Consider the following 19,441-nt stretch of genomic DNA (forward strand, 5'->3'; position numbering starts at 1 on the left):
GTAGAGTTTGTCTCTACCATTTTTGCAGATACTTCGGCATATGAAGGGATAGTGTGGTCAGCACTATACCCAGCCGCCTTTGCTTTCCCTAACGGAGCTGTAGTGGACTCAGTGTCAATCTATTGACTTGAACCCTGAGACTTTCCGGATGGCAGTATAGCTCTCTACGGCTTCGCCAGGGCCCGCGCTACCTATAAGGCAAACTAGGCGGTCGCCTAGGGCGCCATTCCTAGGGGGGGGGGGGCGCAAAACGTTTAATCGCTATTATCAAAAAAGTACCTAATAATTAATAACTTTTATAAAGGAGTAGCGATATATTCGTAGAACCCAGGACGAACTATCAATTTTGCATCCCCACCCCAAAATTAGGTCTATATAGGCCTATAGTTATTCCCGATGGTGAAAATGCAACCCTACATCCCTAATTTGGAAAAGTCGGGGCGCTTTTTACCAGTCACTTTGCCTTTTTAATTTGGTGTCGCATAATTGATGTAGAAAACGATTAAATAAGTTCGTTATTTAAATTTCGAACATTTCAAACGGTTATTAAATTTTAATATGGCTTGTAAGTCTCGTTTTCTCTGACTTTGAATTAGAAATCTGTCTTGGTGTACAGAGTTTTGTAATGATGGGGTGTTCAAAGTATTGTACTTGTTTGGTAAGTTTTGATGAATCGTTTAGATTTGGGAGTAACGGCGGAAGGCTGTTGCTGATATGGTTTCGTAGGTATAACGTATCGAAGAGTTAAAGTGTCATAATTTTTATTCGGCTGTTTTATAGTTTAAGATCTAGTGGAATCTGATTGGTAATAGAGAAATGAGAATGCAGGCGATGTAGTATCGTAGTTCTGGGGTTAGGGAGTATTGATTCTTGTGGTATTAAGGTATCGAATTATATTGAGTTTTAAAGTGTAGTAGTAGGTCCAGTGAAATCGTTGTTGATTGGGAGTACCGTTTGTAGAGCTTGGTTAAGTTAAACGAGTTGGTGTCGTAATTCTGGAGCATGGAGTCTAGTTATGTTTAGGTATCGAAGTTTGATATGTGTAGTGAATGTAGTAGAGTATATCGAGTAGTCGAGTTTATCGTACGTAAGATGATTTCAATTCAGTACGGAACACACTACAAAGAAAGGTAGGCGTTCTCTAGTTGAAAAATCTTTAGTTTTATAGGAATCTATATTACCACTCTAAAAGTATTAATATAAAATACGAGCCGACCCGCTGCGTATCATACGCCGCTATTTAGTTGTTTTTTTTTTCTACTTTTCAGTAATTTATAATTTGTGAATTCGACAGTACCAATGCTGCCACTGAAAATATTTGCTTTAAAACACTAAACCCCCCTTCCCCCCCCTCCCCCCACGTGAAAGCAGCCTCCTCTTAGTTACCTCCTCTAAGTTTAAAATCGTTTCAAACTAAATTATCTGCCCCTAATAGCCGTCACCAAACCCGTCTCTGTGATTGTAAAATGTAAACAGAGTGAACACCGCTCGCCAGATCATGTGGGGGTGGGGGTGGTAATGATAGTGATAGAGAGGAAGAGAGGGGACTGCAAAGGCGCGCTTGCAGCTTGTTTTCTAACTGATCCCAGAAGAGAATTATATATATAGATTAAATAGGATGGAAATTTATAACTAGCCGTAAACGTTGTTTTTAGCAAATTCTATTTGTTTTATATTTAATCAATAATTCTAGCAATGTCTAAAACAGTTACCCGTGTTTGCCATTTTGAAAGTCGTCCCTTTATTTAAGGGATCCAAAATTTTAATTGATAGTTGTGTACAGGTCATGCATATTAGAGAATGTCATCAAAATTGAATGGAAGTATGTTGTAATAAAGCTATTGCTTTTAGACTTTCAAATAAAAAGTATAGTTAAGTACTCAAAGAGTAAAATATATTGCTTTTACAAAATTACATAGCTAATATAAAAATAATTTAATATATATATTACGTAATGAAATTTACAGCGTTTTATTGTGCTTTTCAAACATGTCTTTGTTACACTTGTTTAATTTAGCTATTCTAAAGTTATTTCCCTTGATTAAAATTTTGGTATTTGGATTTTCGTATGGGAGATAATTCATTGCTTTACTATACATTCATTTCAAATTCCTGCATCTTAGGTTGACCGCTTACTTATAAATACACCTTTAAGTTATTTTTTGCTATTGTAAAAATTATTTAGAGCTGAAGTTCTAAACAAAATAGTTTGGTAGTTTTTTTTAGCATTATCAAGTTAAAAAATATACATCAGTAGCCATTATAGAATTATAGATTACAATATTTAATATTAGTAGAGATACAGTCGTAGAGTAAATTAAACATCTAATTAATTGTTTTTTATATTTTTTTCACCCTCTCCTAAAGTATTCATATATAACAATTTTAGGCTGGAATCTATATTATTTATAACCTTTTATTTTTCATAAACCAAAAAATCGTAACTTAATCACACAATATAGACATTTAACAATTATAACTAAAGGCAGTCAAGCTTATAACAGGTAAGTTCCGTTTTAAAATTTACCTTGGGAGGACTGCAGTGAGCACAATACTACAAGAACAATTTTTTTCAGTGGTTTTTTTTCCAGACTTTTTTTCTCCCGGGAGGGGGGAGCACTTAAAATGTTCTAAGGGGGGGGGGGGGTTATGTCGTAAAGTACAAAGTAGACGCGTGCACTTGGCAACAATTTCAATAAAATGTGATTACGTTTGCAAACTGGAATCGAAGGAATTAGAACAAACTTTTGAGACGAAGGAGGCAAGTAAAACAAGCTTTCGATGTCTACTTATTGGGCTTGTAAGTTGTCAAAGTAGCTTACCAAGTTCTCGCTCCGGTAGTTGCCAGCTGGCGTTTTTTTGTTTTTTCAAACCAAATGTGAATATTTTTTATTTATTTTTTTTAAGTTATGAAATCTACTTTCGTTTTTGGAATAAAAAAAACTCCGACAATAAATTGTTTTTAGTAAATTAAGTTTAAAATAACACACACACACACAAATATATTATATTTTATATAGATCTAGAATACAACCTGTATAATAATAATACATCTATAATCTATATAAAATATGATATTTATAGGCCTAAAAGATTTCAATCGTAAATCTGAAATCAAGCCTAATTTAATTAATAAATATATATAGCCTAGATCTAGAGTCTAGATCTAGAATTCTATATCTAGATCTATGACTTTAAAAAAAAAGCCGTCTTGAAAATTCCGACTTAGACAGTAACATACGACATACAGGATTTATTTTTAATTTAGAGACACAAGAGTAGTCTAGAGATCTAGATTCTAGATCTAGTTTCTTTTATTTTACACCAGTGTAGTTGAGTGGAATTAATTACTAAATTACTAAAATTAGGCCTAATAAATAGGCTATTTCTTTAAGACAGGTAGACTAGAATATGTTCAATATCAATTTATATAGAGAATCTAGATTATTCTAGATCTAGTAAAGTTTAGTGTAGTCTTGTTGTAGAACTTAAGAACTAAATCTAGAATGTAGGCAACTGTAGTAATTTAGATCTAGAATCTAGTACTGTGTGACGTCATTTTAGGGGGTGGAGGTCTGGCTTTTTGTGACGATGTGTAGGGGGAAGGGAGGGTGTAAAAATCGTCAAAAAAATGCGTGACGTCATTTATGGATGACCCCCATGGAGAAGATCCACACAGAAACAGTTGAAGGAAAGAGGCCTAACATTCAAACAGGTAGAGGTACCAACATGATTTTAGAGATTATATAGATATACATATATATAGGGGGAGGGGTAGAGAGAGAGAGGTTCATCTGTAAATTGCATCACACATTTTATGATGATTTTTACCCCCCCCCCCCCCTCATAAAGGAGGGCAGTAAAAAGAAGAATGCATGATAGCTGGGTAATCCTAATGTAATGTTGTTAATTTATATAATCAGATTATTGTGGTAAATAAAAGCCAACATATTTAGCCTATCAAAATGCCATGAATTTAAAATATATATTATGACTTAGAGAAAGTTTGGTGAAATGGAAATATCTGCACATTTGATTTATTGATGATGTGTAACTTGTTTATATTATTCCTTTGGAGCTGATATTAATAAAAAGTTAATCAAATTATAGTTTTATTAAATTGATGTTTCTAAAGCCTTGCATGAACTTAATTTAAATATATTTAGCTGCCTAGGCAAAGAACCCAATGAATTTTCCAGAATTGGCTTGTCGTTTGACCGATGGTAACAAAGAGAATCACCCAGGATCTTCGCTGATAAGAAAATCTGAAGACGTACCTTATTCTTCTATACCTAAATGTGATTTGTCTAATGAAAATATTTATTCAGTGACAATTGCTAAAGATATTTTACCATTATTTCAAACATCATCTTCTGAAATGTTGTTTTCTATCTCTAAACCTTCCACAATTTCTTCAAGTTTCAAGAGATATTTTAACATCATTGCCTACTTCCCACAGTTCTTATGTTCAAAATTAGCAATTTTCTGAGAAACAAAGTAATAATAAATTTGTACCCAGTGTTTTAGTTTCAGCTACATTAAAATTTAATAAACCAATCAATTTCAAAATTAAATGTTTCTTATCCCATATGAAAGTAGTCTGTTTTATTTAAGAAAAATCACCTTTAAAAAAATTTAATGTTTGGATGTCAATAAATTGTTGACATGGACTGGTTTGCGGGTAAGCTTTTATACTTAGTGTACAATAAAGATTCAGTTTTGATGTCAATATAGTTGCTTCTGAAAGAATTAAACTATAAACAATAGCATTTATATTAATATCTCAATGGCAGTTCAGTATACTTTCATCTTTGTTTTCAAATAACAAAACAGAACTAGTTTTAAAATTGAAAAAAAAAATTAAAAGAATTTCATAAATGGATGGTTTTTTAATTACTTAAAACAGAAGATGCATCAATACAGCATTACAATGTATATGATTAATATTTCTTTTCATGGACAATCATCATTTAAATTCTTCATTAAAAGTTAAATTCAGCTTCCTTGTGTCTAAAAATCCACATCCATGCTGTTCCATTTACCTAGAAATTAAATAAATAATATTTTTAACAACTTTCTGTAATATGAAAAAATTAATCATTGATTAAAACAGACAGCCAATATAGCAGTTGAATTAAAATTCACCTGTTTCTGTGACATTTGCATGTAAAATTAGTGTTCAGAGGTATATACCCAGCCACCTTTAATTTCCCTATCTTGAGCCAGGTACTCATGAGAGCTGGTACTCATGAGACTTAGGACATCATACCAGGACTAAAACCAGGGATCTGAACTCTTATCTTTTAGGATAGAAATGTGAAAGCTACTGTCTGACAGTGCCACTATCAAGCCATACATATTAATACTTACAGTAAATAATCTTAGTAGCAACATATTCTTTAAGAATTAGAAAACTGAATAGGTTTCAAACTTGGGCTTAAGCTGAAAAATGGCTTATTATAAAAAAAAATTCAGCTCACCTTTAGTTCAAGATCAGCACCAATAGCCACAGTAAAGTGTGAGAAAATTGCTTGCCAAGTACCTAGAGAATTTAAATATAATAAAGTATTAAGTTTATCCATATATTATATTAAAATAATTATTTAACTAATATGTGATAATATATATATATATATATATATATATATATATATAGCCTATATATATATGTATATGTATATATATATATATATATATATATATATATATATATATATATATATATATATAAGGTTTAATTTATTGTAAAGGTTCGGTTTTCTATCTAGATTCTACTTAGCTTGTCTTAAAAACTAAAATATCTGGTTTACAGTTAACCATATCTTAACTATTACAAAACTATTAGTTTCATTTTCATTACTTGTAACTAAAAATTGGTGTCAATAGATCTAAAACTTAATTCTATTAACAGCTAACTGTAACCGTACTGACTCTGACCAATTTATTAATTTTTATACCATGTAATTCATTTATAATTAGGCCTATACTAAAAGGCCAAAAGTTATCAATTGTAGATTTTATAGTCCCTGGTCTAGACTAACAAGACTAGCCGACAAGTCTAATAGTACTAATACACATGATCTAGTTTCTAAGTTTACTACTAGGCAACTTGCTAGAAGACTAGTACTTAACCAAACTTTAACTTGCTAAAAATAAAAGGGCCTAATACAATAGTAGATGGCCTAGTAATACTTTTTTTACTGTGCTACTTACACTGCTTTTGGTACTATTACTACGGCTAACTAACTACTAACTAAACTCTATTGTAGCTTGATGGAGATCTATCATCTTGCTTTTCTAGTAGTCTACACTACTGTAACAATTTCAAACTAAATTTAATCTATATATTACTAGATCTACTAATTGCAACACTGTAGTCTGACTGATAAGTCTGTAAGCCCTAAATGTATCTAGATTCTAGTCTAATTTGTTTAAGTCTAGTTATTAGTACCTACCCTCTACAATAGTTTACAGTACTCTACACTACACTCTACTACTACTCTACTCACTATACTGGCTACTGATCTAGTAAATAGTAAAATAGCTAGAGTAGATCTAGTCTAGAAATCTAGATTCTAGATCTAAAAAAATCGATTTAAAATTAAAAACAGGTTAGCCTTACCTAGATCTAGCTCTTACTAAACTTAACGGTAGGTTTTACCTAAACTAGATCTAATCTAGATCTAGAATCTATCTAGATCTACTAGATTCTCTAGATCTACATTTTTAGATCTAGGGCCTACCATACTACCATCTGCATCTAGATCTAGTATCTCTATCTTAGTATCTAGCCATCTATCTACAAGTCAAAGCTACTTCTTATAGGCTTTATAGGCCTACTTCTAAAATATTAAACAGTAATCACTGAGTAATCAGCACTAGTCTAGAGTCTAGTTCAGTAATCTAGCTAGATCTAGAATCTAGATCTAGATCTAGGTCTATTAACATTAACATTGTTGTCAAAGTTCTAGATATCTAGATCTAGTATCTAGATCTCTAGATTCGATTAAGTATTAGATTCTAGATCTAGATCTATCTAGTATTAGTTGTAGTTGTAGGCTGAGTGAGACTGAAAGTGAAAGTCATCCTGTTTACCGTCATCCTTTTCTTAATATTTTTAATATTTTATCTAGATCTAGATCACTAAAATACTAGATCTAGATCTAATATATTCTAATTCATGAACTTATACTCTTAGAACTACATTAAAGCAATGTAGATCTTAGTTGGTAGATTCTAGAATCCAGATCTAGACTAGATTCTAGATCTAGGTCTGGGAATCTTGAGTCTCGTAGCAAAGACTGAGTAGAGTCAGACCAGAGTAATGTCCCCTAGCCATGGACAAACTAACTATCAACAAAAGAAATAAAATCAATATACTTACCGCCACAAAACTTTTATATTCAAAAATGCATACACATGTGTTTGTTCCCATCCATATGAACAAAACAGCGTTGAAAGTTTTTACAATTGTTGCATTTCTGGAACGTTTGATGATTTTGAAATCTAGAAGCGGGACCTACTAACAAATAGCCGCCATGTTTTTTGTTATCAATGGGAATCCCGTTCACAACAATTGATTTAGTTCGAAAACTTTTATCTCTCCCTGGCTAACCAGACATGAATTAACGCGAGAAAGAACGATAAACTTACAAGTTCTATAACGTGTATGCAATTGATAATAAATAAATATGTCACTTTTAATTGATTGATTTCTTAAACATATGTTTTAGTTAATTTGTGCGAAAGGGGGCGTTTTAATAAGTTTTGTCTTGGGCGCCAAATAACCGGGCGCCGGCACTAGGCTGGTTGTCCCGTACCTGGCTTAGAAACACATCCATTAAATAAACTTATCCATCACAGAAATTTATCCATTAAATAAACTTATCCATCACAGAAATTTATCCAATAAATAAACTTATCCATCACAGAAATTTATCCATCAAATAAACTTATCCATCACAGAAACTTATCCATCAAATAAACTTATCCATCAAATAAACCTATCCATCAAATAAACTTATCCATTAAATAAACTTATCCATCACAGAAACTTATCCATCAAATAAACTTATCCATCAAATAAACCTATCCATCAAATAAACTTATCCATTAAATAAACTTATCCATCAAATAAACTTATCCATCAAATAAACTTATCCATCAAATAAACTTATCCATCAAATAAACTTATCCATCAAATAAACTTATCCATTAAATAAACTTATCCATCAAATAAACTTATCCATCAAATAAACTTATCCATTAAATAAACGTATCCATCAAATAAACTTATCCATTAAATAAACGTATCCATCACAGAAACATATCCATCAAATAAACTTAGCCATTAAATAAACTTATCCATCACAGAAATGTATCCATCACATAAACGTATCACATAAAATTATCAAACGTAGAAAGTTATCCCTCACAGAAACTTATCCATCAAATAAACTTATCCATCACAGAAACTTATCCATCACAGAAACTTATCCATCACAGAAACTTATCCATCACAGAAACATCATCCCTACTGAGGCCGTGTTACAATACAAATTGATTAGTAAAACAGTATTTTTTAACATGAACGTTCGGTATTCAAAATAAAAGATGGCGCCAAATAAAGTATGCTTTACAGTACTCCCTGTGGATTCCGGAACGGCGTGATAGACTACGTCGTTATTTTACTGGCATTTTAATAACCGACGCTATACTGGGGGATTACCAACACTTTAAAATGTATACCCAACTTTCTTTTAATCTTTGCACTGATTGTAATTAAAAACAAATCCAATGTCTTAAGATTAACTCCAATCTTACACATATGTTACGATGCCCCCACCCCCCGACACTTAGCGTATTAATAACAGTTACAATAATACTTATTTACTCGATAATTTAATTTAAATCTAATTATAACACATACAGAAACGAAATCAAATCGAAATATAATACTAATAAAGTAATTAGTTAATGCCGAAACAAATAATACGGTAGTGGAAATTACAAAACAAAGAACTTAAGAATAAAAGTAACGAATTATTAATAAAAGAATTTTAATTTTCCCACACAACCAAAGGTTCATATGACTACCTTAATATGACACACATACACACACATATGTAATTAGCTTTAAACGATAAAACATCGGTTGTGTATACTCTATTTTGGATCAATGCAGGAGCGATCTTTGACCAAACCAACATAACTAAAAATAGACAAAAATAAATAATGTATTCTATTCTGTTTCAATGTTATATATTTTTTCTAAACATATATATTGTAATAAAGATTGACGATGATAAAAATAATATCAAATCCCCATAAAAACCATCATATTCAAGCAGGCTACAAACATAGACGGAAGAAACGCACCAAAAAAACATTCGGTGAAAGCATAATCATTACTTTTGTTTATTTTTTTGATGACGAGAATTAAGATGGAGAATCAAGATAGATAATCAAGATGGAGATCTCCAAAACTTTACCAGTGGCCAGATAAATGTTAGGCCAAACGTCTAAATATTTTCCCCAGAGACCGTTTCACACGTCTTTACATCAGTTGAGGCAAGTTGGCGGTCGACTTCCTTAGTGGCGCAAGGTTTTTTCATGGCTTTGCCGACAACAGTCTCCATACAACCTGCCTACAATTTGTGGAAACTTATCGTTAAAAACCCGGATCACAGAGTAGTGATAGATATATTAAAATAAAAAAAATACTCTTTAAATTGGGCAGGTGAAGTAGATTTCTTGACTCGCCATAATATGATGGGAAGTTCAACACTTTCCCAAGCGACTTTACTTTCCCTAACATAGGTTAGGTACCCATCAGATCTGGGTGGACTCAGGGACGTTCTACTGACGTGAACTCGGATTTTGAACTCGCTCTACCGCTTAGGCCACGCCTTTATATACTAGGGCCAGTAGTTGAAGGATATATATACATATATATATATATATGTATGTATGTATATGTATGTATATATATATATATATATATATATATATATATATATATACATGTATGTATGTATGTATAGTAACTCATTTAGAATAAGGGAATACATGTATTCACTTACTACAATACTGCGATGAACATCTCTAAAACTTGCTTTCCAATGTCCTCTGCCTTTCTTGGCCCGATACTTCACAGAATCTGTTGCCAGCCCATCTAACATTTCACGAAGACTTTCTTTATCCCCCATCTCTTTCCATTCCTACAACAACACCAATAAACGTAAAGCAATAGTTTAAAATAAATATGTACACCACAGCCCCTAAACACTCTATTTGGACAGAAAAAAACACTACCTTGTCAGAACCTCCAGCCAGCTCATCAAGCATGACCATGGTCTCCCCGGCTGTGATGCGCAGTTCTTCGTCAGAACTGCTCAGCAACCCCTTCAGAGAACCCATGTGGCTACATAAAAGAAAACAAATGAGAATGGTTACAGCAAGTGTACAAATAGCAAAATTTTACAACATGGCACACGTTTTATAAAACACATCAAGCTAAAACTGATCCGAGACATTTTTAAACCCAACAACATTGCTAGTCCAGAAGCTTATCTGGCCATGAATCTTATTTAGCTTAGATACCAGAAAACTTGTCTGGCCAATAGCCGTTCTTTAGCTTCATCATCTTTTCCCGTTCGTGCCAAAGAAAACATGCGGCAGATGAAGTAGAGTTCATCTGTTGCAGATACGTCGGCATATGAAGGGAGAGTGAGGACGTTCCACTGACTTGATCCTGGATTTGAACTCCAGACTTTTGGGTTAGCAGTCTAGCTCTCTACCACTAGGCCGTTCCGTCCGTTCCCTGGCCATTATATTGGTAATATATATTTTAAATATATTTTTTATGTTATATACATTTTTAATATTGTGGCTTTCACTTTAATATATTTCTTGCCCCGATTCATGTCTAGCTCTTGATTTTTAGCAACCCAGAAAATTGCTCATCATAAAACTTACCCATTACACACACTTATTCATCACAGAAACTTATCCATCACATAAACTTATCCATCACAGAAACTTATCCATCACATAAACTTATCCATCACAGAAACTTATCCATCACAGAAACTTATACATCACAGAAACTTATCCATCACAGAAACTTATCCATCACATAAACTTATCCATCACATAAAATTATCCATCACATAAACTTATCCATCACAGAAACTTATCCATCACAGAAACTTATCCATCACATAAACTTATCCATCACAGAAACTTATCCATCACAGAAACTTATCCATCACATAAACTTATCCATCACAGAAACTTATCCATCACAGAAACTTATCCATCATAGAAACTTATCCATCACAGAAGCTAATTGTTTTTAGCAACCTAGAAAATTGCTCATCACCAAAACTTACCCATTATATACACTTATCCATCACAGGAACTTATCCATTACAGAACCTTATTCATCACAGAAACTTATCCATCACAGAAACTTATCCATCACAGAAACTTATTCATCACAGAAACTTATCCATCACAGGAACTTATCCATTACAGAACCTTACTCATCACAGAAACTTATCCATCACAGAAACTTATCCATCACAGAAACTTATTCATCACAGAAACTTATCCATCACAGAAATTAATTGTTCTTCACAGAAACGTATCCATCACAGAAACTTATCCATCACAGAAGTTAATTGTTCTTCACAGAAACTTATCCATCACAGAAACTTATCCATCAGAGAAGTTAATTGTTCTTCACAGAAACTTATCCATCACAGAAACGTATTAATCACTGAAACTTATCTATCACAAAAACTTATCCATCACAGAAACTTATCCATAGGCCTATATAAGCCTACTTTGTTGATTTTTGAAAGAGAAGTAACATTGTTTCTTCCATTATAAAATAAATTATATGAATTTATAATAAATTATTATTAAAAATTATTAACGTGTTCACTATTTTTGGTATATTTAAAATAAAAATGTTTTGTTTAAAAAAATAATGTGAAGAGATTTCTTATATTAGCCATGTCTTGTTCTTGTGTGTCCATTAATATACGTTGTTGCAACAGATAGGTCTACATCTCTTTTGTGAGCTCAGACTGAAGGAATGTCTGTAGCTTAGTCTCTCAAGTTCCTCAAGTCCCTAGATGAATTGTTCATTTTGTTCTCTTATAGTTTTAAGTATTTAACTTCGAAATATTCTGAGCTGTTTGGACAAGCTTTTGCTGTTGTTTGAACAGAGTATTTTTTTGTTCCTTTAAATTTTCTATGTCAGAATCCCACTGTTGGTATTTCGATTTAATCTGTTTACCAAAGTCTTCTTCTATGTCAGAATCCCACTGTTGGTATTTCGATTTAATCTGTTTACCAAAGTCTTCTTCTATGTCAGAATCCCACTGTTGGTATTTCGATTTAATCTGTTTACCAAAGTCTTCTTCTATGTCAGAATCCCACTGTTGGTATTTCGATTTAATCTGTTTACCAAAGTCTTCTTCTATGTCAGAATCCCACTGTTGGTATTTCGATTTAATCTGTTTACCAAAGTCTTCTTCTATGTCAGAATCCCACTGTTGATATACCTATTTAATCTGTTTACCAAAGTCTTCTTCTATGTCAGAATCCCACTGTTGATATACCTATTTAATCTGTTTACCAAAGTCTTCTTCTATGTCAGAATCCCACTGTTAATATACCGATTTAATCTGTTTACCAAAGTCATCCTGTGATTTTGTTCAGACAGTTTGCTGATTCTTTAAAATTTCGTCTACCTTTTTCAATTTGTATTTTTTTACTGAAGTTTGTGTGAACTGTTCCACCTTCTTCTCCGAATACTTCAAGCATTTTCTGCACTTCATTACTGAAATCTGCTGGGAATAATCCATATCTGCAATTCTCTTTGTTGCATGAACACTGTTTTAATAAGTGTCTCATTATCTTTTCTTTTTCGTATGGCAAGGCTGTTTTTCAGGATTTTCCTCATGGATTAGAAGATAATTATTTGCGTACAATTTATTATGCACACGTGCTTCAAATATTTGAAAAAGCCCGATACATTTTAAATTTCAGCATTGGGTATTTAAGATCATTTGTGGAATTACAAAATGTTCTTCTAACTACAATACAAACTATAGTTTAGAACACCATAGTGAACCTACTTGCTGATGTGGGCCTGGAGTTCCTCTTGTGTACAACTGGTCAGCAGAAGACACCAAGCCTTCAAGACGTGGCACATCACCCAGATCTGTTCTGGTGTTAAAGTGAGGGAGTTGTCTCCCTGCCCATAGCCACGACTGAACATGTCTTCCAATATTTTACTCACTTTTTTCATTTTCTGGTAAAGTGAGAAAAGTTGATCAACATATTAAATATTATATACAAATTCAGTCGTATTTTAAAGCAAACAGCTACAGATCTAAGTTAGTAGCATTTATACTGCAGTAACAGAAATGTAAAAAAATTGACAAAATACACAATCATGTACACCCGTTTTAAATAGTTCTAGAGGGGAACAGCCATCATTTTTGCAAGCTTTTCTTTTTACTCAATGTCTCTGTCGTCAGTCTAGATAGAAACGCCCGAGCGAAATTTCGGGCACTTCTAGCTAACAATTACGGTTCAAAGTTGGCATGTGGGTCAAGACATGAAAACAATGCAATCTGACATTAAATTTGACTTTATTGGTTGCCTAATTAATTTTTTATAAATTGATTAAAATTTTGACCAAATTAGTAGGCAGACTTACACAACTTTTGCATTTTCATGGGGACGGGGGGGGTTAAATATTTTTTATGTGAGTAAATCGTCCATAAGAATATAATAAAACAAAGCCTGAAAATAGATCGAGGAAACATTTGCAGAATTGTCAGGAACATGCGTATTGCGTGGGAACTTTAATTTTTCTAAATAGAACAGTACTTCAGCAAAAAAAGGGTTCAAATACACCTGTGTATAAAGAGGCATGGAATACCTGCAGGTCACTGGAACACAGGTAGCACCAGGTAGCGAGTGTCGTGGCACAGGCCGCGCGAGTCTTGTAGTGGGTGGAGCTGTCTGTCAACATGGTGGTGAGCTTAGGGTAAATCTTTTTAAACAGACTCGAACCCTTGTCTCGTAGCTGGTCGGCCATCAACCTCAGACAACCAGCGGCCAGCTCCGCCTCCTTCCCTTCTCGTTTTTTGAGAGTCTTCATCAGGCAATCAAACAGTTTTTGTTTACTACAGGAGACAAGCCTGAAACGGTAGAGACAAACTAAAATGGTAGAGACAAACATAGCTGTCAGTCTCATTTGCGTACGGCACTAACCTAGAAGAAGAGACAGACATTATAGCCGTCAGTCTAATCACGTGACCATGCAATCTGTTTTATGCAGAGGCCTAGCGACCCTTCGCGGCGCCCGGGGACAAACTTTTCGATTTGCACCCCACCTCAAACTTTTGATTTGCACCCCCCACCCCTCGAGATTGTGATTTGCACCCCCCCCCTCTAACTTTCAATTTGCACCCCCCTCAACCTTTCAATTTATTTTTCCAACCCATTTTGGCGCCCCCTAAGCTCGGCGCCCGGGGACATATGTCCCCCCCCCATCGCTACGCTACTGGTTTTATGTGGGACACAGCATAAGAAATATTTTTATCAGACAGAGTAAATTTTATCTTTCTGCCACAGACAGTCAAACCTTGATGCACATGAGCATGTAAACGACACACGACTTTTTAAAAACTACTAACTTTTCAATATTTGACACTCCCAACTGTGCCTTCCAATTTCGAAGTATGAACTTGCGCTCATCATCACTGTAAATAAGTTGCATGTTGTCTTTAAATACCAAAACAAAATTTATTTCAACAAAGAATAAAGCGTACATTCCTTACATCATCAAAATACAACAGACAAACATCTTAGAGAGCCTTTGTGATGTATTAATAAGATTTTACAACAGATTGTTACAACTTGAATTAATGTACTAAATAAAATATTTACCCGAACTGCGAATATCTAATCTAGCTAGTTTAATTGTAATACACTTTTCAACAAAAGCTTAACTACCTATCTGTATCCAGGTCCTCCTTTTCCAATTCCATCTCACCAGATGAAGAGTCAGATGAATCTTCTCGTACTGTTGATAAGTAATTTAACTACTAGTGTTATTATTATGCATTTATATCAAATCTAATTTAGTTCTGTTATTATAGATGCCTTTAAAGTAAAAATTTAATGGAGTAGGAAAATGATTGTGCAACACAGCCATGTCTTTCAGTACCTAATCAATCCAAATCCTAAAGGGATTGTGCAATGTCTTTCAAAACATAATTAGACCTTATCTTGAATAATGTTTTGGAATATAATAAGTTAAACAAATCACTTGCTGTTCTTAATTAATTAGATATAAGAAATTAAATTGGAAATTTCTTATTTTGTAATGAGTTTTTAAAAGAAATCGTCTAATTCCATTTACTTGTCAGCTATCTTAATTTTTCTAGTATATTTCCGAGGGGAAAAAAGCATTAAAGGAAATTAAAGGTGATAACTCAAAAAGGTTCAGAATTTATAATTAAAATAAAATGCTTTAATAGGCTAAATTGGTGCTAGAATTTTCTTCATTAAACTACATGTTTCTCTTTACTTGAAGATAGTACAACAGAGCAAGATAGATCCCATATATTAAAATAGGAAAATATTAAATAAAGTACAGCACTTAATCCAGTGACGTATTCAGGGGTGGGGGGTTACAACCCCCCATAGACCCCTCTCTGTATATATATATATATATATATATATATATATATATATATATATATATATATATATATATATATATATATATACATACATATATATATATGTATGTAAATATATATATATATATATATATATGTATATAAATATATATATATATATATATATGTATGTATATATATATATATACATACATATATATATATGTAAATATATATATATATATATATATATATATATGTATATAAATATATATATATATATATATATATGTATATATATATATATTTATATATATATATATATATATATATATATATATATATATATATATATATATATATTTATATATATAAATATATATAAATATATATATATATATATATATATACGAGAAAAATGTCCCGTTGAGGAAGGATGCAACGGGCGCTAGGTTGATGGTGCTGTCTAGTTTCTCTAAACTAAAACCAAAACCAAAATCACCACCAAAATTCAATTTAACTGGAAACGAAAAATGACATTGAAAACAAATTTTTATCCAGAATCGGTACTTTAATTTATACTAAATATAGTCATAGGCATATCCCTGAACCTTGCACCTAATCTCATTCATGACAAAAGGTGCATTTAGAGTTTCTTTCATGTAACTCTACTTAGGAGGAGGGGGCTCCCCCCCCCCCCACACACCCCAAAACATGTCTACCGTCTCATTCAACGAAATATAATTATATACTTTTTTCAGTGTCCGCCCCCTCCCAGAAAATTCTACCCTCGCCCCTCGCCGGTGAGGAAAAAGTCTGAAAGAAACACTGGTCGCATTTTTAGATCATACAAACTTAAGGAAGAACCTGGGCGGGGCTTCGCCCCTACCGGAAGAGATGTATGAAAAAAACTGTGCACGCTAAACACTTATTAGATTAGAAAAAAGTTCACCCCCTCCGGGGAGGAAAAAGTCTGAAAGAAACACTGCATGAAAGAATTGCATGAAAGAAACTGCACGCAAACCACTTATATATAATGTTGGAAAGAATTAACCCCCCCCCCCCCCCCATGAGACGATCCTGGCTACTTAGAAATGTTAATTAGGGCTCATTAAAAAGTAATTTTTACCCTCTCGCTAACTAATATAATTTGTGGATAAACAAAAATAAATGCATTTGTTATGATATTGCATGTGGCCGAATGATAGAGATAACGGCTGCTAACCCGAAAGTCTCGAGTTCGAATCCTGGGCTGGAGCCTGTAAGAAGTCCCTGAGTCCACTCAGCTCTAATGGGTACCTGACTCACTGAGCCCACCCAGCTCTAATGGGTACCTGACTCACTGAGCCCACCCAGCTCTAATGGGTACCTGACTTACTGTGTCCACCCAGCTCTGATGGGTACCTGACTCACTGAGCCTACCCAGCTCTGATGGGTACCTGACTCACTGAGCCTACCCAGTTCTAATGGGTACCTGACTGACGTTAGAAAAACAAATGTTGCTTGGCATAGTACTGACCACACTCTCCCCTTGCTTACCGAGTTCATTGAAATAGATGAACTCTACTTTATCTGCCCTTGTGTGTTGTGCACGAACGGTACAAGGTGACAACTACACAATTACCTAACATAATTGCAATTGTATTTTTTAAAAGCTAGGGTTGATTTATACTCCATCAAAATCTAGATCCCAACGTAATCTAGATCTAGATCGAAACGAAATTTATATCTAGATCGAAACGATATCTTGATCTTGATCCCTACGATACCCTAGATCTAGATCTGTCTAGATCAGGATCTCAACGATATCTAGATCTAAATATTAAACAGTTAGTGATTTTAAAACTTGCCGAATTCAATTTTCTCCTCCTCTTTTTCATCATTTTCCTGCCAACTGCCCCCCACAGTCCTAACCGTTGTAATGAGACCTTTGGGCATATTCGTGTTTATGTGGTTAGTTTCTAAACTAAGCGGAACTGAAGATCGATGTAACTCCTGTTGCTTCCACCTAGTAACCTGGGTAGAATTCGGTAAGCGAAAAAAAATGCATAGGGAATTACCGATTTTGCACACCAAGTAGTATCAGTAAGGACGGGGTGAGTGGGTGTCTCCATGTAATGATGGAAACTGTTAGATCTCCCATAGACACTAACAGTTCCTATATACTCGGGCAGATGCGGCTCGTTAGCTGAGGACAGCCACTCTTCTAGTAGAGACAACTCCAAAATCAAACAACTGCTGCCTTGTAGTTTGTTCTTGGTTGGACAAAGGCTGTGGAAGCAAATCCAAAAAGAAAAGTCAGGCTGAAATCGGAGTCAATGGCCTCAATGGCGCATAACCAGTTGAAACGTTTATTTAATTGTATTGGAAAGGGGTCGGCTTGGTCAAGTCGGTAAGGATCATGAACGCTAAACCGAGACTAACAATTAAGAACGAAGAAGAAGTTCATATATATATATATATATATATATATATATATATATATATATATATATATATATATATATATATATATATATATATATATATATATATATATATATATATATACATATATATATATATAAATATATATATATATATATATATATATATATATATATATATATATGTATATATATATGTATATATATATGTATATGTATATGTATATATATGTATATATATATATATGTGTGTGTGTTTGTGTGTGTGTGTGTGTGTGCGTGTGTGCGCGTGTGCGCGTGTGAGCGTGTGTGCGTGTGTGCGTGTGTGCGTGTGTGTGCGTGTGCGCGTGTGCGCGTGTGCGCGTGAGCGCGTGTGCGCGTGTGCGCGTGTGCGCAAGTGCGCGTGTGCGCGTGTGCGCGTGTGCGCGTGTGCGCGTGTGCGCGTGTGCGCATGTGCGCGTGTGCGCGTGTGCGCGTGTGCGCGTGTGCGCGTGTGCGCGTGTGCGCGTGTGCGCGTGTGCGCGTGTGCGCGTGTACTTGTGTGTGTGCGTGTGTGCGTGTGTGCGTGTGTGCGTGTGTGCGTGTGCGCGTGTGCGCGTGTGCGCGTGTGCGAGTGTGCGCGTGTGCGCGTGTGCGCGTGTGCGCGTGTGCGCGTGTACTTGTGTGTGTGCGTGTACTTTTGTGTGTGCGTGTGTGCGTGTGTGCGTGTGTGCGTGTGTGCGTGTGTGCGTGTATGCGTGTGTGCATGTGTGCATGTGTGCGTGTGTGCGTGTGTGCGTGTGTGCGTGTGTGCGTGTGTGCGTGTGTGCATGTGTGCGTGTGTGCGTGTGTGCGTGTGTGCGTGTGTGTGTGTGTGCGTGTGTGCGTGTGTGCGTGTGTGCATGTGTGCGTGTGTGCGTGTGTGCGTATGTGCGTGTGTGCGTGCGCGCGTGCGCGCGTGTGCGCGTGTGTGCGTGTGTGCGTGTGTGTGTGTGTGTGCGTGCGTGTGCGTGTGCGTGTGCGTGTGCGTGTGCGTGTGTGTGTGTGTGTGAAAAAACCCAGCAATGCATACAATCCCTGTCGCTTTCAAACTTTTCCTAGGCATTGCATAAAATGCCTAAACATAAAATTAAATGAACTGCTCAGGCAAAGTGTGAAATGCCCTGGTTGCAAAAGTCTTAATTAACAAGCAGTCAAAAAAATGAAAGAAAAAAATACAAAATGAATGTTCAGGCATTATACATTGCCTAGGTAGTCTATCATCGTTTCCCGTTCGTGCCCAAGAGACCGGGGGTAGATGAAGCAGAGTTCATCTGCTTCAGA

General features: G+C 34.6%; 1 protein-coding gene and 1 long non-coding RNA gene across 2 annotated transcripts; both read right to left on the minus strand.

Annotated features, from left to right (window-relative positions):
- Positions 1–4,884: 4,884 nt before the first annotated feature.
- Positions 4,885–7,524, minus strand: LOC131931454 (uncharacterized). Its single transcript, XR_009384297.1, has 3 exons — positions 7,385–7,524; positions 5,481–5,542; positions 4,885–5,042 (listed from the first exon to the last, which is right to left on the minus strand). It is a non-coding gene; the product is annotated as an uncharacterized LOC131931454 (long non-coding RNA).
- A 1,805-nt stretch (positions 7,525–9,329) lies between these two features.
- LOC131931452 (interferon-related developmental regulator 2-like) lies at positions 9,330–17,790 on the minus strand. Its single transcript, XM_059288250.1, has 8 exons — positions 17,774–17,790; positions 15,043–15,112; positions 14,724–14,789; positions 13,964–14,225; positions 13,152–13,327; positions 10,315–10,423; positions 10,083–10,220; positions 9,330–9,647 (listed from the first exon to the last, which is right to left on the minus strand). The coding sequence occupies exons 2-8, from the start codon at positions 15,075–15,077 to the stop codon at positions 9,522–9,524; spliced, it is 912 nt and encodes a 303-aa protein (XP_059144233.1). The 5' UTR covers positions 15,078–15,112; positions 17,774–17,790; the 3' UTR covers positions 9,330–9,521.
- Between the last annotated feature and the right edge of the window lie 1,651 nt (positions 17,791–19,441).

Source organism: Physella acuta, unplaced genomic scaffold, assembly GCF_028476545.2.
Source record: "Physella acuta isolate Inbredline_101_S28 unplaced genomic scaffold, ASM2847654v3 ptg001973l, whole genome shotgun sequence".
Taxonomy (NCBI): Eukaryota; Metazoa; Mollusca; class Gastropoda; family Physidae; genus Physella; species Physella acuta.

Coding starts and splice junctions, on each gene's coding strand:
- LOC131931452 (XM_059288250.1), bottom strand. CDS start 15,077: ATGGAATTGGAAAAGGAGGACCTGGATACAGATAG. Junction 14,790..15,042: donor GAGGACCTGGATACAGATAG/GTAGTTAAGCTT, acceptor ACTTATTTACAG/TGATGATGAGCGCAAGTTCA. Junction 14,226..14,723: donor GGAGTGTCAAATATTGAAAA/GTTAGTAGTTTT, acceptor CTACCGTTTCAG/GCTTGTCTCCTGTAGTAAAC.